This window comes from Botryllus schlosseri, chromosome 6 (assembly GCF_051294905.1).
Source record: "Botryllus schlosseri isolate E-star chromosome 6, Bs_hap1, whole genome shotgun sequence".
NCBI lineage: Eukaryota > Metazoa > Chordata > Ascidiacea > Stolidobranchia > Styelidae > Botryllus > Botryllus schlosseri.
This window is the reverse complement of record NC_137241.1, coordinates 12,962,616-12,988,844: the sequence shown is the minus strand read 5'-3', so window position 1 is coordinate 12,988,844 and position 26,229 is coordinate 12,962,616. Positions and strand designations below refer to the sequence as shown.

Sequence of the window (26,229 nt, the reverse complement as noted above, 5' to 3'; positions counted from 1 at the left end):
GACAGAAACTGCCGCCCCTACATTTTCCAACACACGTCACTCAGTTCTACTGGTAAGTCGGGTTACGTGAGCAGAAAGAAGATTAAAAAAATTGACCGCAATATAGATGCAATTCCCGATCATATTGACCGATTCAATCATGAATTATAGAAAAGTTTCGCGCTTTGCGCGTCAAGACGATATAATCTGACACACCAAACAGCATAATAGATCTCATTTACAAGTAGCGGCAAAAAGTACAGGCTCATGGGGGTCTGTGGGGTGCAAAGCCACCAGAAGTTGGGTTTAATACCTTACGGGGGTCAAGAACAACGTTTTTTTTGGGGGGGGGCTGACGAAGTGCTGTTTCAGTCCTGCCGGACAAATTATTTTTAACGCATCAAACTATTGCTACATTGATATCGGTGTGAGTAAAAATCCGGATTCTACACTTGCTACAGATATTACATCAAAAGAAGTTATACAGCAGCCAACACCCCAATCGGATGCAATTGCCTTATCAAAGCAAGAGAGATCGCGTAAACTTGCTTGATTTTTTTTACATTAGACAACGATGCATTGTTTATATCGATTTCGTTGATGTAAATAATGGATTGATTAGGCTGACTATACCCACATGTAGTGCTATTGTTCCATATGGTATTCATGGAGTTTCTCGACGACAATGGTCATGGTCATTTACACCAAAGCAATATTGTTTATTATGATTCCGTAATGCCGACTTGTAGCACGGTGGATTATTAGGCTTTTTTTATGACACCGTTTACGCAGATGAGATGACGAGTAGGAGCCTAAACCCCCAGCAGGGATTCTGTAGTCGCCCATTGTCGGATTCGAAACCGCACCCTATTCGTGCGGCAGCTGTGGTTCATACAACTACTCTAACTCGCCAGATGCAGTGTATTTCATTCTTGATGTTGTGTGATTGCGGATCAAGCTAGAGCAGGGCTGGCCAACCTGAGGCCGTAGAAGGAAATTTGTGCGGCCGTAAACACGTAATTCAATTAGTATGTGTTGGCGGCCGTCGAATACAATTTGAATTTACGAATTGACTCCCGATTTCTTGAGAGATTTTAACTGATCATGAAATTTCCTTCGCGCTACGCGCTATTCAATGCGACCTCGTTTTTGAATTTTAATATAAAGTAGCGCTCTTCCAATCAGCGCCCAGCCGCCCACAGTAGATATTCGAACAGCAGAGGAAAATGATGCACCCCATATAGAAATACAAACTCGCAATCGTGTGCTCCTAACTATACTAACAATTCTGATGGGAGGTCAAGAAATAACGGCATGCAACAAAGTAACTATTATTAATTGGCCCACCCGAAGACGCATCATCATTTATAACTTGCCTTAAATTTTAGAAAGCACCCTCTCCATCAATTTTACCAGTGAATCTGATAACATGGGCTAAGAAAGGATAACTTTTTGATAGTAATATATAAAACTACTAATATTAATGACGAAATTATTCAGTGAAACTCCGCGACTATTAACCCTCCCGTAACATGGTCACGCAGTCACCACTCGCGACTCTGCTGCGTATAGTAATCCTATATCATTAATTAGCTTAGTCCGGAGTTCACCGAAAATGTCCATAGCAACTTTAACTTGGGTATTTGGCGTCCAGCTAGTTCATTACGACTGTGCCCTGGAATGCGGCCGTAGGCTACATAAGTAGTCGAAATGCGGCCGTGAATGGCAAAAAGGCTGGCCTCCCCTGAGCTAGAGAGTCACTAAATATTCACTAACGGAAAGATGAAACTTTCGAACAGACTTTTCTGACAAAGCAAATAAATTTCTGAAATTGGCACGTTGCATGCTCATTCAGTGTGGATTTTCTTTTCAGGCTGCCAGCGCTATGCAAAGAGCGGCGGGAAGTGGAAATGGAAGAAATTACAACCAAAGATGTTCGCAGTGCAAAGCCTACCATGGTTGGTTTGCGAACGCGATCTTCCGAATATATGAGGTTCACACACGTAACGCGAATGTAAGTCTCACGTTCAAATCATCCCCATAGTTTGCACCATTGCGAGGTGATCTTTATTAATAGAAATAACGACCGAGAAGAGGTGAGAATAGCGAATAACCCATGCCACAGAACAAAAGGTGTTAATACGTGGCCTTCAAATATTTGCAGTCCGTGAAGTTGGCGATTGTTGTCAGTTTTGTCCACACCCCAGATCATCGCCCTGTAAGACATGAAATAAGAATAAAACAACAGATCCAAACTACTGTTTCATTAGAACAGCATTTTTTAATCACTCCAGCGCCACTTTCCATATATTTTCGTGGTGTGGTGCTCCAATATTTTAATGACTGTACCAAAGATGTTCGGGCCGAGTCGAGCTTACATCGCGCCGAATCATATTATTCGACTACTAAACGATTTATGCATTAGGATATATGTACATATATTTAGTCTACATATAGTTTCCGGCTCTAATCAGACTATCATATCAACAGTCGGTTGCAGGCTCCAACCTAGTTCAAGTCTAATGTGAGCTGCTTAATTCCACGTCTGCGAAGGATGGCCGAAACATTTCTGCGCGATTGATAAATTTATTGAAAATTTAGCATGGGCCTTTGACATATTACTCAAATTGAATAAGAATAGGCCATCTAACACCGTACCAGTTAATAAATTTAACATGGATGTACTCCAAACAAAACAACCTACATTATATAACTTGTACAAGAAGCTGCGAGTCACATCACACAGTAGTCGACCTTCGTGTGACGAAAAGTTCAAACGATTCAGCCGAGCATCATGAAGGTAAATTTCACTAGCCCTAAGAGGTTCGACTTCGTATGATCAAGAATATTTAATGTCAGGTGGCGTCACTACGTTAATTGAATCACAAACAGCTTTTTCGTCTTCCTGCCAACACCACTGCCTGCAAATGACATTGCCAGAATAGTAGTTAAATCAGTGCAGTAAATCGAGTCCTGTCAAAAGACCCAGAAAACTTGATTCGAATCATCCAACAACGGCATTAACCGCGATGTATACGTCAAAATACAGTATCAGCTTCCATCAATATGATGACTATGGGGTGATATTTTTTTTGACATGTCAAGAAAAAGTCAAAATTGGGTCAAAATTGTAGCGTTAGGTCGAAAAATGTCACAATTTTATCGAAGTTAAAACTTTTTTGCAACCTGCATTTCGTTGGTATCGTAGATTTTGCACTGTCGGTGAAGTTATCACTTCACATTATACATTACAGCTTGTAGCCTACTTTATAGGCAGGGTTGCCATACCGTCCTTATTTCTAAGATTTGTCCTTATTTTGAAGCGCCACGTCTTAGAAAACTCAACTGTCCTTATTTCTAAGAAATGTCCTTATTTTCGACTTGCGTCCTTATTTTGTCTTATTTTCAACCACTACATAACTTCGATCGTTTCCCTATGGTATCTGTGTTGCATAATATTCTCAAATTGTGCTTTCGCGTTGAGATCTTATGACATCATAAATGAAAGGAACTCTCGTGACGTACACACCATAACATTTGTCTGCTGGTGGTGAAATAGTTAGGGCACATGGTGGTAGTATAACAGTTTCGTCTGTACCAAGCTACCGCAGCGGAATTTTGGCAGTAAACAGCTGTACCAGGTTCCTGCTGTGTGGTCTACAGCAGAATAAGCTCAAGCTGTCGGGAAGGCAGCATTTATTGCGCAGTGAAAAAAGCCGCAGTGCAGTCGACACATTAGGTTAAAAAGTAGTAAAGCTATAATTCATGGATAAATTTATCTCAATTATATTGCACTTGCGCATATGGTTTTAGCTACTAATAAAGCTAATCTGATTAGTTAAAATGAGCAGGCGTAAAAAGGTTTTTCGTTACGATTATTTTGAGAGAGAATTCAAAGGTTTCTAACGAAGTTTGAAGGGCGAGTGTTAAGCACACTGCAATATCTGCAATTGTGACATTAACCTGGAGGCCATAGGAAAGACCGCTATTTCAACTCACATTGATACCCCAAAACACAAGAAGTGTGTCATAATAATTAATTTGAGCCAGTCGATGAATAATTTTTCCACAAGTCGATCAGCACCAACCACCACAGACTACAAGGCAGCTGCTGCAGATGGAACCTGGGCATTCCATACTGTCAAGCACCAGCAATCAACGCAACAACGCAATCAACCAACAATCTGCAACGATTGCACATCGCAATTGTTCAAAGCAATATTCCCCGATTCCAACATCGCAAATGAGTTTTCTTCGGCCAAGACCAAGACTACAAGCATTGTTAGTGGAGTTCTTGCTCCATACCCTCAAAAAATGATTTCGTCTAAACTTGGTGTACGGCCTTTTTCCATCTTAGTTGACTCCTCTAATCATAACGAGGTGAGGAAGTTTGGTTAATCACCCTACGGGGAGGCCCAAGCCCAACGTTTTTTTTGGGGGGGGGCTGACGAAGTGCTGCTTCGGCCCTGAGTAAAGGTAAACCTAGACCTGATATGTCGTGAGATCCAGGAAGCACTATCTAATAACAAGGAGTTGCTGGAGCAGATTGTTTCTGTCGAAAAATATGGAATGTGATATGCCACGGCTCGTATAAATACAAAGTATGTACAAAAACGCTTTTTCATGCTAATGTAATTTCTCAACTGTCCTTATTTTTTGGAACATGTTGATGGCAACCCTGTTTATAGGCCTACCTTTGTAGACGGCCTATTGTCCGCTCATTGTGAATCATAAAGATTCAAATGAAAAATATAGGTTGACAGGTGCTATATATGCTCAACGTACCGCAATATCCCAACTGAAGCAAGACTGCGTGTGTGGGTATTGGTTCTTATATCAAGATGAAAAATTGTGATGTAGACATCATTGCCAGAATGAAGCAACACGGTTTTTCACCAGCATTGTACGCACAGCTTCAGTGTTGTCAGCCAACAACTGCTGCTGTTGAACGTTTTTTCTCCATTCTTGGCAAGCTACTTAATAAGGACAGACACTTTCTACCTGAGAATGTAGGAAAGTATCTTTCGTTGTACTACAAAAGAATTAATTTTTTCTACCATAATGCGTAATGTAACTATACTGGAATTCTTCATAGGGTCAGATTTCGTTAAAAATAAGTTTTTTCATGTAAAAATTTGTCAGTTTTTGAGGCAAAAAAGTTTGTTTCAGACCAAACTACTTCGTAAGGACAGACAGTTCCAACCAGAAATGAAGATTAGTAGTTTGACCGTTAGGTCAAAATTAAGATTTGTAAGGTCAAAAAATGTCAAAATCTTCCGGTTTTTATGTAAAACAAACCACCCTAATGATCACTAATTAATTGTTATGCGCCTAATATCTTATTCAACACAAATACCTAGATTTGATTATATATCCTTTCTCAAAGACATAATCTATCTATTTTATAGGTTATGCCATGATGTACAATCTGATGATAATCTGATGTATTAAATAAATGCAATGTAATGATGAGGAACAGTATTAACCAGACCTGGGCAGAGTGCGGCCCGCGACGCGATTCAGACTGGCCAACGAACGGTAGTCTAAAATTTATAACATGAAACGTACTTTTGAATACTAATGTGTGAATTGAAACCATAGTATGTCTAAACTGAACTGGAATGCGTTAAGCGAGTTATTTAAGCATGCTTGTGTGTACGGAGATTGCAGTACGCAACCTACGTAATAGTTGTATCGGTCGTATAATCTGGATTCAAAATAATGCAAATATAGCAAAGTATGCCGTAACAATTAAAGTCGAAACTAAAAGTTTCCAGATAGTTCAAAACTTGATTGTTGTCATTGTTACATCACGAATTACTCGGGATATGCTTTTTGTCAAATCATACGTTTCCAATCGATAATCCGCTAAACAAGTCGATCAGTGCACTGCACGTGAGTTGCGGTCACCCAAAAACGATGAACAGGCATCTTAAAATATCAAGGTGCAGGCTGAAGGCAGACACCAAATGAAGATTTGGAGCAGTAATTATTTGTTTACTTAAGCTGGAGAGAAACCCGTCATTTTATTTTGTGGTGAATAGGGTCTTTTTAAGACAGTGTGGTTCTCAACTGGGTTTCCGCGAACCCTCCAAATTTGCAAAATGGTTAATAACCTAATTTGTGTTGTTTTTCTAATTAGAGAAATCACGAGGCAGTTTCGCTTTATAACTGCTAAAACTTCGGGACTCAAATAAACAGAATGGCCGTCTGAGATAAAATATTCCACTGTGCAAATTCACTTTAATTTCCAATAGCCTACGGATACAAAGATATTGCTGCTTAGAGATGTTTTGTTAGGGGTTTTCAAAAGATTTGTTTGAAAAAATCCATATTCTTTTGTGATGTGTACATAACCGCTATTTCAGAATAATTTCAAGATGAGTGGTTAAATGGAAATGACTATGCTGGATGTTGTATGTTCATTAAAAATCAGTTTTGCAATTTTGGTGGCATATGTGTTGCGATAATAATGCCAATCATCGGACCAACTATTCGTATTTGGGTGCTTCGTGATCTTCCAAAAGTTTTCTTTACTGCAACCTAGAATGGATTCAATGCAGTCAGCACCTTTCTTAATATGAAATTGTACTCTTTAGTCCGTATTCGAATCTGAGATCCATCAAAGACTCCGGAAACATTCTCGTTTGATATGGATAGGCCTACCAGGTATACCCACTTTGTTGGCTTGGCGAATAATTATCCATTTACTAGTGAAAAGAGATGAGACGCATATCAGTATTTTAGTTAAGCTTTCCAGGGATAAACTTGGTAGCTCATACTCCTCTTTCATCTTGGTAGAATTACCAATTGGACAGGAGAAAATATATTTTCATTGTGCAAAAGTACGATTTTTAGGCTAGGCAAACTGCTTTTTTAACACACAAAGTTTTCGCATCAGGTCATGTTAATATTGATGGAATAACTGAGAACGACATGGGTGTTCATCATAGTCAATTATCTATTTATGCGCAGTATAAAAGTACAAAAATCTAAGATTTCCTTCCTTCCAATTGAAATATTCAAGAGTAAATACAGTGATTTTAAACTTTTTTAGGAGTATGAATATCTTCTTTTCTAGAGCCAATCTGGCAAAACTAATGTGATATTCGTAATCAGCGACCTTGAAAACCCCAGAAACGGCTCTGACGCTGAATGAATAAAAACATTTTTTTTGTAAAGTAGCCCGCATTCTCTCATAGCTTAAGTCTAACACATCCACTAAGCAGCTTGCGATAAAAATGTAATAATGCTTCTCATTTGGCCCGCCTGAAATATATAATTGCCTTCTTCTGGTATAAACCGTTTCACATCCCTCACGGAGTGTTTCAGATAATGTTAGGCATTTGTATTGTGTGAAGATGAGAGATATATTTGCATAAAATATGAATTAGAAATAAACAGAAACCAAGAAAAATGACGATTCTCACCACATGGATCACCTTCGCAATCCTCGGAATCATAATAGCCCAGCAGGTCACCACTTGTACATCGTCTTTCTCGCTCTCCAAAATCGTCACATAACGCGATACAATCTCCCCAGTCAGCCCATTCGTCGCATACTGAATGAAGACACGAAATTAATTTTAACTAATAGACTATGCTAAAACAAATTTTGAATAGAATATTCAAAATACATGCAAAATATAAAGTTCGGAAACGACGTATGTGATGTGAAGGCTCCTATCAGATCAGAAATACTTACAGGATGTTGAATACAATTTACAAAACTACCTATTCCGTGATTTCTACAACACGCTACGCTGAACGATCAGAGAAAATTACACTGGTCAACACATAATTTTAGGCAGACAAAGTAAGAGTGGTTTTGGGGGTTCTGAAGGGCACTGGCTCCAAATATGACCTTGTTTTTTCCAAATTGGCTCTATATTTGGAGATAATCCATGGGGCTATTTTGACTAAAATCTCATATTTTCGCTGTATGAGCTAGATAAAAAATCGGCTCATTCGTACTATAAAGTTCAGAAATACAATCTCATTATTTTGACACGTGGAAGACTGTTTAAATCAAAATACATCCACATAATTATATTTCGGTGTATTAGATTTATCATAATTGGATACTTTCACGGATATCATGTATATAAGTATTTACCCTAATACTCAAATTATGTTGCATTGATTGAATCAGTTTTATGTCAACCACCTATTTTAAATTAAAAATAATCAGTTGGAATATAATATTATTGACTTATCTTAAAGGGGCACTGCACTCTAAAAATGATGTGGTCTCAAATTGAAGGGAAAAACGAAAGAAAAATTTTGGCCGCAGCCGTTTTCTTCACAACGCCACCGTAATGGAGCGGTAATGTATTGAAATTTCCACAGTTGCATCACGCTCCAGCAGTGACGTAGAGATCGAACTTTATATAGTTGTCAGCCGATGTTATAAAGGAAATAGAATACACTAAGCCCGATTTTGACATAAATCTCCTGACTGGACATCTTCCGTTGAACGCGGTATCTAAACCACCTTGGCGTGTACGACATATTCCCTTCATAACATCGGTCGACAACTCTAAAAACTCATGACGTCATTGTAGCACTAAATCGAAGTCACCGCATGGGATTCGTCACGTGCTTCGTATTTTCTCTGTAAAAAACCGTACTAATCATGCTGGTTGTCATATTTGCGCATGCGAAGCTCACGTTACACGAATCTCTTCCCAGTTACATCTATTTAATTGTACTTCAGTGATAGCCATATGATATCTTTCGGGGCTCAAGGAAATTAGCATTTAGATTTCCAACTATTGTAGACAACAATAAATGTGTGAATCTACTTTTTGTATGACTTGACTTGACTTGACTCAACTCTTCAGAAATGTGGATTGACTCGTGACTCGGAGCAAAATTTACGAGTCAATTTCAAGTCATAAAGTAAACAGTGTCGAATAAATCACTGTATCTTGTGTATGTTCGTGCTGTTCGCGACACGCCCGTGTCACTTGTGACAGCAATCAGTCACTGATCAGTGATCAGTCACTGATTGTGCATGCCACTGATCCTCCATTGCCCATTGCCACATCATAAATCAATTGACCGCAAACGAAATAATCACTGCTTACGTTGTCGTAGTAGTAGTAGAAGTAGATCAATGTAATGGTTAAGTATATCTGTGCTTACATTGCACAGCGCTCACCTTTACCAATCCTCTTGAATGATGCAAATCAAACGGATATAGTTTATGCGTTTATATTCTCCACGAGGTGTAGATGGGTGGATAGTGTGCTGTACCATATCAATTTGTTTCAGCTTCTCGAGTCTTCGTATTCGATCCTCAATTTGGATGATGATTACAGACTGTAGCATGTAGCATGTAGGGGAGATGTGGTACCGATGGATCAAAAATTGGAAAATGATCGCTGGCCCCAAAATGTTCAGCCGAAAACAGCAGGTCTTTTGCTGGCTCAGCACCTTGATACAAGCTCTACCTATCGCGCACATATACATGAATATCCGTCTTTTCGAAAAATATTTATGGACGTTCAAAATTTGTTGCTCGAACGTGTCATCGGTCCCCACCCGGTGGGTCCAATGGCACACAACCCGGGGGCCTATGACACATATACCCTAAATACCTCAGATGTGACACCTTTTCTTGTTCAGTATTATAATCTAAGCTACAGTAAGCCAAAGAAGAATGTTTGATCGCAACCGCCAAAAAATAGAATAAATATTAACTCAAATGTTGTCATAAAATCACGTTTCGATTTAGGCTCGGACTTATAAATTTGAGGGTACATACATATTGCCCGAAAATCGACAGTGTGACTTCTAAATACCTCGTTATAGCGATAAAACATCATATGCAATTATTACATAAATATTTTCTGTACGTAGGCATGTTTCATTTGTTTTATGATTAGTATGCTTGATTCTTTTGCTTGATTTGGCTATTGTATCATCGGTCCCCACCCTACGCATTTTATACATGAATCGAAAAAAATTCCACTCAAGGAAAGTACTGAAAAAAATAATAGGTGCCATTATATAGCCTGATACAAGCCCTGCACTTCACAATAAAAATGATTGCTGGTTTGTTCGTGTTGAAGGTTACAAAGAAAAATGTATATGTCGATATAAATTTACTTTACACCCCCCAAAACAAAAAACATCTGTGAGAGACCCCATAGCTTGCGCACGTCAAATTTTTTTGTATGTGAGGAAAGATTTTGCCAGCAAGCAATTGTAGACAAGTTCACGGAGTATTATCATAGAGAATTTTCAAAGGATATTCGGTCCCAGTGATCCATCGGTACCACATCTCCCCTAACTGTATATGTACAGTTGCTCACATATTTTATTAGCATTTCTAGGAGTGTGTGATTGATACAAAGCCTTTGTGGATGTATTCAACTTTATATTCGTTATTTGATTAAAGATATATGATCAAAGATCAATTAATTAGTTTTTCACGCAGCGAGCAAAATGCAATGACTTTGAATCATCACTCATACGTCGGAAATTCAATTTGAATTGAATTGTGACTTGACTTGACTCGGGTCACCTCCATAAAACGAGTGCCTTGACTCGACTCGAGTCACCTTCAGAAATCAATTGTAAGACAATGCGTATTAGAAAACTGCATTGTCATATAGGCGTCACCATCTATATCAGAGGTCTCGAACTCAAATGTTCTCGCGGGCCAATTTCCTAATTTTTGATGGTGCCGCGTGCCGCAGCACCAATAATATGGAAATTCAATGTATTTCCGAGTAGACCTTATTTAACGGGACCTACAGACTGAGATTCCACACGCATCTTGAAAATGTGATTTACAATTGTGAATTCACGCCTGACACGAAAAAAATCACATTTAAAAATATTTGAATAAAATTGTTGCTGTATACTGGGCATAGTTGCTGTATATTCAGTTGTAGACACCATGCTATAGTACAAATGCATCAGGACACCGTAAAAGCTGTCGCGATATAATTTTTCAGCTAGCGGACATTTGACGTGTCACAATTATAGGTAGAATATTTTAGAATTTTACAAAGATTGATCTGATATCTGAGTATTGGAGCAGTACAACATTTTAGTCCAGGTTTCGGGCATACTCCTGATGACAAGGCTATCTATTGATCATGCCATTACCTAAGTCAAATCAAATCAGCGTTACAGTTACCTTCGAATATTGGAAAGATCTATAACAACTTGAATATAATGATTAATGTGACATAGCAATAGAAATTTCCAATCGCCGAAGTATTCATTGATCTTCCACTGCGTGGTAACGTTTGAAAGTGATGTCATAGTGAAGTTTGAGTAGTTTTGGGGCAAATTTCCGGTATTCAAATTTAAAAAAAAACAAGATATTTCTCAGTTACATATTGTCGAATAATTCAAAATCCAAAATACCGCCGCGTGTTTGAGATCTCTGATCTATATGCTATTCTTATTCGTCAGCCAACGTATATGTGGCAATTAAAGATTTCACGGCGCGTGATATCAAGCATATCGGATTCGTGAGAGATATTGGTCGCTAGCGGCTGCCCCTAACCCTGGATAGGCTACGTCACTGTCTTGACTTAAGTCGCTTTTATGCTGCCACAAGAAGATATAATCTGAACGTTATGAAACTTTATTACCAAGCTGCTGCAAAATTGATAAATTTGGTAAAAATGAAAAAAATGTCAAATAGCCATATCCTATACTCAAGAGAGCCATATATGGGTCGCGAGACATAGGTTTATGACCCCTGATGTATTGCTTGTGGCACTGAAGAAATTAAACACTAAACAGCTTGTGGTACAAAGGCCATTGGTGCTATAAGCATCCATAACGTGATTTAAATCATCTCTACCAGGGGTGGCCCTACGACTGGGGGGCTATGCGAGACTTCCGGCCCCCTATAAAGTGTGTATTCGCAACTTCTGGAAGGCTCTGCCCCCCAGACCCCCCTTTCACATCTATTGTTACAAACTTGATATTAGTGCCCCATATGGGATGGGATTGCCTGATGTGTATATGACACTATGACAAGGCTTTCAAGCAGGCCGGAATGTTGAATTGCTCTAGCTCTTGAGCCTTCATTTTTCATACATTGTCAAATTATAAAAGAAGTAAACCAGTAAACTATAGCTCATATCTTTATGTTGAAGATGTATGCCATGTAGCGTGAAATAATAGAATAGCGATACAACTGCTGCAGGCGAAATATACCCACACTAATCAGGAAAGCTATCGGCTGATATTAGTAATGAGCCAGCACACCACGTCAAAGTTTGAACCAGGCGCTAGATTAGGATCTAATTTTGCATGGTTATAAGGATAGACTAGGCCTACATCAAAACTAAGTACCTCTCCTGCGTGCAGAGACTTGATAATTAACCAAAGACGGGGGCCCTTCAAACAGGGCCCCCCCCGGGCGACCGCACACCCTAAAAGCCACCACTAATCTCTACCTCTGCAACCCTCTGCCAATTCTTCATCTACCGCAATTCATTAGTCTAACCTCTTCAATAAATTGCGTAGTAATAACAATTTGACTGTATCGTCGAAATTTTAATGTGTTTAGTTCAATCTTGCCAGTTTTCTTAGGAGGCAGGTTGCATGCATTGTATGGGTCTAGATCAGTGCTCTTCAACCGGGGTGGTCGTACACCCTAGGGTGTACCAGAATTCGCAAAGGGTGTACCACTCGGATGGGGTGTACAGGGGTGTACCAGATCCGAGTAACAATGAGCCGATGACTAGCTATCACAAATGCCGGTTTATAGGTCAGTACAGACAGGTTGTCGCACAGGTTAACGTCTTAACGAGCAATATGGTACAATGTTATCGCAAGTGTAATACTGTACACCGCTTGATTGTGATGTCATAAGCAAATATTTCTTCTATTCATTTAGCCGTCGGCAATAGACCAATGGTTCCGTTTGGTGTTGTAAAGTATGCAGTTAACAAACATGTGTTCAGCTATAGTCATTTGTATTTTATTGATTTGTGAGGAAACCGCCGCGATAGCTCAGACTTTTTGAATCCGTGCTTCCTACCCGACGCTAATAAATACCGCAATGCACATAAATGAAGTGACGTAGCTAGCCAGGGTCGAAACAGCTTCCATATTGACAATCGAAACCCTTTTGTTTTAAAATGCCGATTGTATGTCCAATCTTTCGCCATACATTTGCAATCTAGTATTTTGTTATAAGTGATGTAAATTAGCGACAATAGACTGTGTATAGTGGCATACGATCTGAGGTTACTGACATCTCTTGCAGACCATGTGCTACTATCGACTGTGTGTGGTGTGTGGCAGGCCTGATGCGCAGTAGGCTGGTGCGCCTGCTGCTATCATAGCTGATCTAAATTACCGCTTCTGCAGCAGTAGCTTTACCTACTCTTCCCACGATACTGTTACATTTAGGTTGATTATCGTTCGTTATATCATGCTGTTTTTGCTCTGACACGAAATAAATTCCAATTTGCGTCGGGTTACCATATACGTCCTCTTTTAAGAGGATTTGTCCTCTTTTTTGACTTTTTTGAAAGTGTCCTCGGAGGACGCCCTTTTGTCTTCTTTTTTTGAGATTTTGTCCTCTTTTTTGAAAATTTAGGTCAGATTTAGAGCAAATTGATATGCCGTAAATCAGCACAAAAGTGACGCTCCGGCGGGTATTTCGGAGTGAAAAACTGTGATTTTAGCTCTGAGTGAAAGGTTGACCTTTTTTTAGTCATCCACCTAGCAATGCGGAGAGAAAAACGATATTTTGAGCTCTGAGCGGAAAGATGATGACCGTTTCTTTAGTCAATTGATCACCAAGTGGGAAAAATTCACCGGTTTTTTAGAATTCTTCTCCGGTTTTGCAAGTCTCAAATTTCTGAAAAAGTGTTCTCTTTTTAGATTTCCAAAATATTGTAAGCCTAAATTTGCGTGTCGGGCTGCCTAACTGGCTGCGAATAGACTCTGTGACCAAATACTATTTTATTCAAATCCATTTTTTTTTGACCGCAATACCTCCGCTTCTACTGGTCGGAATTGAACCAAATTTAAAGAACATAGTTTTTATAGACAACCTAATACTTTCATGGGGTGAACAGAAAAATTTCAAATTTTTGTCGTTACTTATTTTTGTATAGTAAATAGAAATTTTCCTCTCCCGTAGCAAGGCGGCTACTAGTTGGAATTGAACCAAATTTGGTGTGTAGGCTTAATTTAGGTAACCTAACAATTTTATCAAGTAGCCAGTACGATTTGAGAAAAATAGTCATGTTTGAAGACCCCTAATGAACAGGGGTGTACGAGTTTTGAGCAAACCTTGAAAGGGTGTACCACGTCGAAAAAGGTTGAAGAGCACTGGTCTAGATCACGCCAAAACAGTCTAATTTGGTTTCATGCCATTTCTAAACTATACTAAAACGATACAAGTCATCACGGAATATATCTTGATGACGTACGACGAGTTGTTGGAGCCATTTTGTGACATATAGTCAAGACCGAATACGACGGAGGAATTGCACAAGTATAGATTCCCCAACATTACCTTAGAACATAACTAATTCCCAATTAACTAACACGACAAAAATTAACGGTATCTTTTGATTTCCCTTATAAATACCCACCGAGCGAAGTATAGCGCCATGTAGCGAAAATTCGTTACCAAAATATTCTAAAAGTTCCACGAAAACTCCAAATAAGGTCGTATGAGAAAGACTGAATATATTTATACATAATTAGAATGATATTATAATGCTAATCAAAACAATTACGACGGCTAAATCAGGATTGCCTAATTTATTTTGTTAGTGAGGTCGCAGCTCTTGAAACCAACCATATCGAAAAGGAAAACTTGAATGGAATCTAGTAAAAGAAATGTAGTATTAATACCATGGGTTTACGAAGAGTAATGATAACTTGAAAATTTACTCTAAAATATGTGATTCGAGTCCGAGTCCAAGTCAATATGTTGACTGCTTAATTTCCGGTTTAAGTATTGCCAAACCCACTCGTTATCACTCTGTTTGGTGATATCGAATGGTTTACATTTATAATATACTAATTTCACTTACTTCTAGCAGATTCTGGTCGGATTTTCAAGTACTAGTACCAAAAGACGAAATCCCAATAGTGTGGTAACTTTACTATTATTCGAAATTACAATGTAATGTCGGCCTTGGCCGCCTGAGTCTCGAGTCATATGACTTGGTTAGAGTCATGCGCAATGACTCGAGTCCAAGTCGAGTCAATATACAGATCGATCCGAGTCGAGTCGAGTCATTTCCGTATTTTGAGAAAATGACTCGAGTCAAGTCGGGCCACCAGAAAATCGTGACTCGAGTCATTAGAACCCTCGTGATTCCAACCCCCCCTCTACATTGCACACGATGTGTATTATATCATGTTAGGTATGTATTTGTATTATGTGAAGATAAGATTAGGAATAAAATAGGTTTTAGGACCAAACAGAAGTACGGGAAATTGCATCGTATCAATGAGGTGTTAATCAGGAAAAGGAGGATCCTTACCACAATCACCAGTGTCACACGACCGGCTGTCCTCATTGCCTTCGAGGCCTCCACTTTCACATGTCCTGGTTTGTGTTCCGGGAAGTTCACATTCCCCGATACAAGAACCCCACGCAGTCCATTCGTCGCATACTGAAATAAAAGAAGAGAAATTGGAACCGATATGATTGATTTGATTGCCACTTGGAAAACAATGTGCAACATCTTGAATCTAGGAAAATAAATGCAAGGAACGGATGTGATGTGAGCATGCGCGGTTCATATAGGTTCCGATCAGATCTGACATACTTGCTGGGTGATAGAAGATGTCTCTTTTAAAATGCTAAATGCAATTTGCAAAATTACCTATTCCACAAGTGCTCTTACACGCTATGTTGAATGATTAGAGAAAATTCTCGAGAAATGAAATATTCTTCTCGTTGATGTAGCCCACCTCGAATATGGGACCGAACTCGCGAAGTACAACATATGTTCAAACACTTTGAGGTGCCGTGGCACCTTCTACCCATGCCATGTCAAAAATCACTTGGCCCAGGAGTATGAAACCTTGATACAAGCGGTCTGATGTAGATATCTAGGCGAAACCACGTATCGCATGTTCATTTTACTTAAGCCATTTCGCAGCACCGAATATTGCCATTGTACATACTCAACGCGGTTTTGTTAGATAATAGCAAAAAAGGGCAGACTTAACACCACGTTTCCGAACGACTAGTGTCAGAGAATACTACGGTGCTACTGCAGTAAAGCCTATACATGTTTCAAGTAAAATTCGGATCCCTTCTTAACCCACGTGACCTGAATAGACAATGTGATTATTCGTATTTACGAAAGAATTTACGACACGTTTGTTACAATGAGCCTTTCCGGATTATAACAAAAAGGTCGGGGTAATAACCTGAAATCTTCAATCACAATTCTTTTAATTTCGATGTTAAGTCGGAAAATGTGTTATAATATAGTCCCCAACTCGTCATTCTAATCTACATCGTGCCGCAATGATTTGCAAATATCACATAGAAACGCACCATCATTAGGATTCGGTTGCACCCGGTCTTCTTAGATAATGATTTGGAAAGGCAGTCTGCTTACATTCATATCGAGCCATCGGGTTTGATAGACACATGAAATCAATGTTTGGATAAAGTCACCCTCTTCTTTAGTCACAAGTGTATTCGAGTCATCCGATATCTGGAATCCAGCCATGTTATGCTATTTAAAATGTCTCAAGACCGTAAATGTCTTGATTTTTCAAGTCATTAAGTATTATATATCAGTATGCGCTCGAACAGAGGTGCCGGATACTGAGATCTATTGCACTGCGAATGGACATTCCAGCAAACTTGGACAACTTATTGACTGACAACAATATTTTAGGAGATGTAATCAATGTTATAATTGATTCAGGACAAGGTAAATAGCACAATTATTATTGATAATTACCTGATATTTTTAATTTCTTATAGTCCGTTACAAAATTGATAATCTATATGGCAGTGGTTCTCAACCTTTTTCACCTCACGGACCGGTAACATTTCAATAAATATTTGACGGACCGGTGGACTTTCAAAAATTGAAATCAACCCAAAAGGTAACGTATACAAACGTTTTCGCAAGCATAATGGTGCTAGAGAGAGACCATTTTGAGGGTTTATATAGTACATAATTATTTTCACTATACTGGCATCCATATAATTTTACGGTAATGATTCTGCTGAGTCGAAGTAAAATTGCCTTCCCAAGATAAACGTGCCGAAGGCCGCGGATTTAACTGACCACACTAGCTCGAATAATATTCTTCTCTTCGACAATACCGAAAAAAGAAGTTTTTCCGAGTCGAATCAAGCACTTTCTCGTGCTACCTCGCTCAATATCCATTACCACCAGACGTATGCTAATACTCTGGCTAATACGAATACAATGCCCCGCACGAAAACACATGAAAACAGCTATGCCTGGCCTTCCACAAAATCAGCGGAAAATCACTTCGACAGCCCTCCCAGTAAAAAATAAGCGTTTGTACTGGACCACCCGTAGGGTAATGAACCAAATTTCTGGTGGGTTTCGCCCCCCGAGACCCCACAGTCGAATGGATGTTTTCACCAATATTTGTGAGCACATTCATTCTACTCAGTGTAGGCAGAGAGTTTATGTCACCTAACACATCGAGCGCGAACATTTTGTATAATTCTTGACTGAATCGGTCAATTATATAGACAATTGCATGTATATGGCATAAATATCGCTATAAATTTTCCTCGAAAGTATCCCAGAAATGTCAAATTTTCCGGTAGAGCTGAGTTAGGTGTCGTCTTGGAAAATTTAGGGCATGTAATTAATAATTAAACATATTGGGGCGGGCCCGTTGGCATAATTACTCTGTTGCATGTTATCATTTCGTGACCTGCTGACTGTTATGCAGTGAATAGATATTGAAATCTCCCAAGCGTTCTAAACTAGAAGATGCACACGATTCCAAATTGCTATTTCGTCACTTGCAAATAATTTTTCTCTCTGGCATTGCATTTGTCCTATGGGGTACAGATTGCCAGGACAGCAAGATTCGGCGCCATCCTTTTAGACGCCGATGAACAATTAGATATATATATACCCTATATATCAAAGTTTTTGGTAAACAAAGGGCAGTCGCTTTCGGTTAAGATTTTTTTGTTGCCGATTTTTGGCACACTTTCCGGAGTCCCATGTAAGCCTAAAATTCAATATGTGACTGAAGCCGAAATGCCCATTTGTAGATATCGTGCGTATTTCTTGGTAGAAGTGCACGCATAATCATATTTTGTGATACTAAATCGAGCAAAGCGCGTAAAGAATTTGAAAAAAGTTGGATAAAGTTTCAAAAATTACTCGATAATTTATGTTCATTCACGGAACAATTTTGGAGCTCTTCAAGCTTGGTATCGCGCCAATTTGGGGGTGGGGTGCGGCAGTCACTGTCCCGCTTAAAATGAATAATTCGAAAACGAAAGATCGCGCACACTGTGCGGTTTAGTGAGTCAGCTTGTAAGCTACTGGTCGCTTGCATGGCTTGAACTTCAAGTCAAAGCGAGCATGTCTCCAGACCTAATGTTACGTCAATAAGTTCTGAATCAGTTGAAAATTTGATGTTTTATATATTTTATCAAAGGACAAGCCTTCAACCAAATGCATCTTGAAATTAAGGTATCAACTTTGAATATACCTGGCGGACCGGCTGGGAAATCGTCGCGGACCGGAGATCAAGAACCACTGATCTATATAGCTTGTGTTGGTAATGAAAATAAATAACTTGTAGTGCAAAGACCTTTTTTGTTATAAGCACCACAACGTGATTGTAATCATCTCTATACCTCTGCCACCCCTTTCAATTCTTCATCTACCGCTATTCTGAAGTCTGACCGATACACATAAAACGATACAAGTCATCACGGAATATATCTTCGTGGCGTTCGACGAAATGATAATAATAATAATAATAATATAATAATTTATAGAGCGCCGAATATAACAATATATCATTACTACACTAGGGCGCTGTACATAAAAGGCAATAAAATATAAAAGTAAACGATATGTATAAAAGACGAAGTGCATAGTTGTAGGGCGGAATGAACACTACTCTAGTTCGAACGCTCGTGTGAATAAAACGGTCTTGATTTTGCGTTTGAAAACATATAGCGAGTCGCATAGTCTGATAGAAATTGGAAGATTGTTCCACAGAATGGCGGCCGAGGAAGAAAAGGTTCTCTCGCCGTAGGTCGATGTTCTGACTCTTGGAACGGACAAGAGCTTTTGCGACTGAGAACGTAGCGCTCTTCCGGGATTATACATTGACACTAGCTCACGAAGATACGCTGGTGCACTTCCCTCCATGCATTTGAAGACGTACAGAAGAAGCTTGTATTCAGACCTAAATTTCACGGGTAACCAATGAAGGGATCTAAGAATCGGTGTTACGTGATCACGCTTCCTTGACCGAGTTACCAAACGAGCAGCGATGTTTTGGATGGCGATATTTGGTGACTTAGTCAAACACAGAATCTTACAAAAGAATTGCACACTTAGATTCCCCCACATTACCTTGAAATATACCCAATTCTCAAAAAACGAACGTGCGATAGGAATTCATGGTATTTTTTGCTTTCCCTATAAGAAATACTCAGCGACCAAACTCATGGGCAGCGGAAATTTGTAACCAAAATATTCGGCCTAAGTTGTTTTGTTAGAGATGTCGCTGCTGATGAAACTATCCGCATCGAAAATGCAATCTTAAAAAGAATCCAGTAAAAATGATAGTATTGATCGCCTGATTTTACGAAGAAGAATGATAACTTGAAAATTTAATCTAAAATATATCTCCCATTGAATCCATTTCCTCGAGTCGAGTCCGAGTTAAGTCATTTTACTGCTGTAAATCGAGTCCAGTTAAGCCATTTAGTAAACTAGCTTCCAGTTTTCCCACCACTACATTACACAACGTGTATCATATCATGTTATAGGTATGTATTTGTATTATGTGAAGATAAGATAAGGGATATAATAGGCATTTGAAGTAAACAGAAGTAGGCCTACGAAAAATTGCATCGTGTCAATGAAGTGTTAATCAGGAAAATGATGATTCTCACCACATGCATCAGTGTCACACTGCCGACTGTCCTCATTGCCTACAAGGCCTCCACTTTCACATGTCCTGGTTTGTGTTCCGGAAGTATCACAATCCCCGATACAAGGACCCCATTCAGGCCATTCGTCACATACTGAAAGAAAAGAGTCGAAATTTTGACAAATATGTTTGATATATGAGAAATGATAACGTCGGAGGAAACGGATGTGATGTGAGCATGCGCGATGTATGTAATTTTCTATCAAATCAGGAACTATTCCATGCTGGTAGAACCTATCTCTTTTAAAATGTTAAATAAAATTTGCAAAACGACCTATTCCACAAGTGCTCTAACACGCTATGCTGAATGATTAGAAAAAATTGTCGAGACATAGAATGTTCTTTTCGCTGATGAACCTCAAATATGGGACCAAACTCGCGAAGTACAGGATATGTTCAAACACTATGAGGTGCCGTGACACCTTCTACTACAGGTCAAAAAATCCCTTGGCCTAGAATTATGAAACCTGGTTTCAAGCAGGCCATATGTGGACAGCTGGGTGAATCCGCGTAACGCATGTTAATTTAACGTAAGCCATTCAACAGAACCGAGTATTGCCATTGTAAATATTCTGCGTGGATTTGTTACCAAATAGAATAAAGGGCAGACTTAACATCAAGTTATCGAATGATGTAGTTCAGAAAATATTACAGTGCCAGTGCAGTATATACAATATACAAATACATGTTTAAAGTAAAATTCGGATTTCTTCTAAACCCACGTGATCTGAATTGCCAATGTGATGATTCGCATTTGCGAAAGAATTTACAACACGTTCGTCACAATGAGCCTTTCCAGGTTATAAATAAAAGTCGGAGTAATAACCTGAAATCTTTAACCACAATTCTTTTCACTTTGATGTTGAGTCGGAAAATGTGTTCAAGTTCCTAAACGGCATTCTACATCGTATCGCAATGATTTTCAAATATCACATAGAAGCGCAACATGATTAGGATTTGGCTGCACCCAGCCGTCGTAGATAATGATTAGGAAAGGCAGTCTGCTTAGATTCATATCGAGCTATCGGGTTTGATCGTCACATGAATTAGATGTTTAGATCAAGTCACCCGCTTCTATAGTCGCAAGTCTTTTCGAGTCATCAGAAATCTGGAATCCAGTCAAGTTATGCTATTTAAAATGTCTCAAGGTCGTGAATATTCGGATTTTTCAAGTCATCAAGTACTATATATCAGTCTGCGCTCGAGCAAAGGCGCTGCATACCGAATGGACATTCCACCAAACTTGGACAACTTATTGACTGACAACAATATTTTAGGATATTCAATCGATTTGTAGTTGCATCAAAACGAGGTAAATCATTATTATTGAAAATTACCCTAATATTGTCAATTTCTTATCGTCTGTTACAAAATTTATACCGTATAAATTGTGTTCTTAATGAAATTAAATTGCTTGTGGTGCAAATATCTTTTTTGATATAAGCACTATGCCGTGATTTTAATCATCTCTATACGTCTGCCACCCCTTCCAATTCTTCATCTACCGCAATTCTATAATCTGATCGCTTCGTGTATTGCTAATAGTAATATCAATTTGGCTGTATAAGTAAAATGTTGAATGTTTACTTAAATCTCGCTATTTTTCTTAGGGAGCAGTGGAATAAAGTCAATATTGACTATGTGAAGACTTTAACATCACCACCCATCCCGCCATGATCATCCCGGCAATCGAATTTGTTTTGCTGACCGGAAGGAACATTTAATTGAATAATGGAAAAATAATCGACCTGGTGCACACGGCCATTGCTGTCTAGCACCATAATTCAATACGACAACAACAACATCACCACTTCGACAAAATTGGTATGATTGCAGTTCAGCGCCAGTGACAGAAAACGTCCAACTAAAAATTCTGTGGGATGTATCAGCTATAAATGACCGCGAAATCAGGAGCAACCGCCCGGACCTGATAATCAAACTAAAAAGGAAAAGTGAATGCTTATTCATTGAATTGGCCGTACCAGCTGATCAAAACATAATAGAATCATAAAAGAAATCAGAAAAACAATCAAAATACGCTCAGCTCAAAATGGATCGTGAGGAAATGTGGTAATGCAAAATAAACATTGTACCGATAGTCATTGGCGATACAGGGGTCGCAAGCAAAAAACTCATGGGATATATCCGAAACATTCCGAGAAACGTTGACATGATCCAGAAGATCGCTTTATTGGACACTTGGCATATCCTTTGGAAGACCTTGAATGCACCACTGGCGTAAATTGCAATTGTACCCGAAAATCACAGCGGGGCCTACGAATAACGTAGGCCCCGATCACAGCATATTTTGTGTAATTTCGATTCTTCATTTTCGATCATATTTACCTCTGCAACCCTTGCCAATTCTTCATTACCGCAATTCTGTAATCTAACTTCGCTATGTATTGCATAGGAATACCAATTTCACTTGATTACTGAATTTTTTTAAAGTTTACTTGAATCTTGCCATTTTCGTTAGGGGGCAGGTTGCTCCTCGCATTATGTGTGTATTCACCAGTTTGACTGTGAATAAAGAACATAATAATATTCAGTTTGCATTGCCTGATTTCAATATAAAATTACATATCCATTCATATGCATGTATCACTGAATATGGGTCGAGAATGTACATTCACCCGAACTAGTTGAATTTGGTTCCTGTCATTTCTAAACTAGTAAGACCAGTGGTGTAGCCAGGGGGTGTTTCGGGTGTCCAAACAGCCCCCTTTCCAAACTAGCATAACCTATTTTTGAATCCCAAATCTAGAGGTAATATATTTCATGGCATAATAGGGCATTCGTAATTGATGCACGGCGAGTGTTTTCATTGAACGATGACGCCTATATACGCCTATATACCCTTTTTCTCCGATTTTTCTATCGTATGAGATAACAAGGGTACTTTAGGTGTCATGTTACAACACCGTTGGAGATCTCGCTATTTCGCGTTAGAAATAAATTGCCGACTCGGCTTGACATCTTGCATGTTTTAATCAAATGCCCAATGCGGAATCTGTTCGATACATGAATAAATTTGATGCAACTCGGTTATAGGTGGGTAACGACTGCCGCCTTTTAGTGCTACGGTATCTCTTGTCCTGCATTCACACATTTAGCCAAAGACAAAAACAACCATATAGACGCATCGGAGGCGCGAAAAATTAGGTATTTCAGCGATTATCTATGCATGGCTGGCTTCGCGCCTGAGTAAAACAATGTCAAGTCACGACGAAACATATATTGATAACGTTGGACGAAATGATGACGTCATTTTATGACTTTGTCAATCATATAGTCCGACGGCAGAATTGCACGAGTAGATTCCCCCGATAAAAAAAGATGATGCGTTTAACCTGGCTTTACGAACAACAATGATAACGTGGAAAGTCAATCTAGCTAGAATATGTCTCCGAGTCAATCCATCCCGATGAGTCGCGTACGAGTTAAGTTCTTTTAGTGCAATGAATCAAGTCCAGTCAAGACATTTGGAAAACGTGATTCCAGTCATCCGACCACTATACATTAAACACGATGTGTCTCACAATATCACATCCTGGTATGAATTTGTATTGTGGATAGGCCTAAAATAGGGATTAGTACTAAATAGAAATGAGGAAATTTCATCGCGTCAATGAATTGTTCGAAAAAAAAGGATGATTCTCACCACATGCATCAGTGTCGCACTCCTGATTTTCCTCATTACCCTCGAGACCTCCAATTTCACATGTCCTGGTTTGTGTTCCGGTAGTATCACATCCCCCGATACAAGGACCCCACTCAGTCCATTCGTCGCATACTGATATAAAAGACGCGAAATTGTAACAAATATGTTTGATTACAGCTTTGAAAACAATGTGCAACAGCTCTGAATTTGGATATAAGCAAAATTTGCAGAATAATAGACGATATCGCTTTTAACATGTTAAATACGATTTACAAAATTACACATCCATATGCCGTATTAACAAAAACCTCTACAGGTCGCCCATGACTGGTCACTTGGTCAGTTGTCATGGCCCATTTAAGAGACTCTTTAGGTCGGCACCTCCACGAGCTTCACCCGCAGGATATAAACAATATGCACCCCTTCGTACATACGAGTGTTCAGAAGTCATACAGATCCAAGCACACCATACCGCAGGTGAAGAGCACTGGGCTAAATCACGAACGAGCCGAACTAGTCAAATATGGTGCATTACCTTTTCTAAACAACAAAACGATATAGATCGCCACGCTATCATCATGAAAATCGGGGAGATGATTGCCGCCTGAAGGGATTTATTGCCTATTCAAAACACAATGGGAGTATATTTGAACCTTATTAAGTTTATTGACTGAAAAGAAGTATAAAGGCTATATATCAGACCTGGGCAAAGTGCGTCCCGCGGAACTATTCTGTGCTGCCCGCGAGCGGATGCTTGGAATTCAAATCATAAAACCTGCTTTTTGAGTGTTTATTCGTGGACTAAAACCATAGACTCTATCAAATGGACAGAAAATTCGTTTACTTTGAAGCCTGTTAATTAATACTCCACGATTACGCTGGCTGCGTACCTCGCATGCGTAACCCAGATTCAACATATTGTCAATGTAGCAAAGTATGAGTAGCAATTAAGTTTAGTTCAAACCTCCTTTGTTGCCATTGTCACATTACGCATTATAAGGTCTGTGTTTTGAATTGTTACGTGATACCTTTCCAAATCCCTAATTCGCAAAACAAGTCAATTAGTGCTCGCGATTACTACATGGCTCATCATATCCAGTGGTGACTTTTGGGGACTCTTTAGTCAATCCTCAAATCTATGCATTTATTAGAAAAGTCCCATATTCCGATAATCATCAAGTCTCTGCATGCGGTAGAGGTACTTAGTTTTGATGCAGTTTATCCTTGCAACCATGCAATAATAGGTCTATGAACTAATTAGGCGAGTGGCTCAAACCTTGACGTGGTGTGCTGGCTCATTACTAGGGCGATGTTTTTACCTAAAAACGAAAGATTCTGACTTGAAAAATCTAAATTTTGACATTTTTTTACCTTAAAAAACTGAATTTTACCAAATTTTGACCCAACGTATGCAAATCAGGTGTTTTCCCAAAAAATGTTAGAATTGTACTACTTTGTAAAACTTTTTTGACGCAAAAACTGACAAATTTTTACATGACAAAATATTATATATTATTTTAACAAAATCTGGCCCTATGATGAATTCCAGTACATGACGTAGGCCTACTATGGTCAAAATAATTAAAATTTGTTGTAGTACAGCGAAAGAAACTTTCCTGCATTCTCGGCAGGAATATCTAGATATCTAGTTCTAGATATCTCTGATTCTCGGGTAAAAAGTGTCTGTCTTTACTAAGTAGCTTGCCAAGGATGGAGATGTGGCGAGATCGCGTAGTAGGATAATCCACAGCTACAACACCAATGGGTTGTGGGTTCTAGTCCGACAGAGGTCGACTCCAGAATTCCTACCCAAGTGTTGAAGGTTCATTTAGGATCCTCCTCGCCTTCTCATCCGCGTAAGCGGTGTCTTACAAAAAGCATAAAAGTAAACCGTGCTGCAAATCGGCAGATACTAGGCGGATACGGAATCGAAAATAAAGAATATCGGCCTGGTGTAAATGACCATTGTAGTCGTCAAACACCATGAATATACAAACAACAACAAGAATAAGAATGGAGAAAGAACGTTCAACTGTAGCAGCTGTTGGCTGACAACACTGAAATTGTGCGTTGCTGGTGACACACCGTGTTGCTTCATTCTGAAAATGGTGTAGGCCTACATCTCAATTTTCGCAAGAACCATGCAATGCCCACGCAGTCTTGCTTCACTTAGGATATATCCAATGGTACAATCATTTCATGTGACTCTTACATTATGTACAATGATTTCAAGGCCGGAAATTTCAAACCGGCTCCAAGCATTGATGCACGTACTGCTCTAAATCCTCAATACATTACGATTCGTTGCGGTGGTGCCGTATACTTCGATTGGAAGTTGAATTGATAATAAATTGCGATTATGGCTATTTTCATATTACAATAATACGACCTGCCAAGGTACCGTAAATCTATATCAAATACACTTCTGTCCGAGT

General features: G+C 39.1%; 1 protein-coding gene across 1 annotated transcript; it reads right to left on the bottom strand.

Annotated features, from left to right (window-relative positions):
* Positions 1-2,022: 2,022 nt before the first annotated feature.
* On the bottom strand, positions 2,023-24,711 carry LOC145441716 (uncharacterized). Its single transcript, XM_080319651.1, has 6 exons — positions 24,685-24,711; positions 23,795-24,041; positions 20,093-20,224; positions 15,471-15,602; positions 7,410-7,541; positions 2,023-2,195 (listed from the first exon to the last, which is right to left on the bottom strand). Exons 1-6 carry the CDS (start codon positions 24,709-24,711, stop codon positions 2,188-2,190), a joined length of 678 nt encoding a protein of 225 aa, XP_080175777.1. The 3' UTR covers positions 2,023-2,187.
* Positions 24,712-26,229: the final 1,518 nt, after the last annotated feature.

Bases quoted from the DNA above. Each gene is read 5' to 3' on its own strand.
- LOC145441716 (XM_080319651.1), bottom strand. From the start codon at position 24,711: ATGTTGAATCTGGGTTACGCATGCGAG. The intron at 24,042-24,684 runs GTACGCAGCCAG...ACATGTTAAAAG, and splicing joins ATCTGGGTTACGCATGCGAG to CGATATCGTCTATTATTCTG. The intron at 15,603-20,092 runs GTGAGAATCATC...CTTTTATTTCAG, and splicing joins GTGTGACACTGATGCATGTG to TATGCGACGAATGGACTGCG.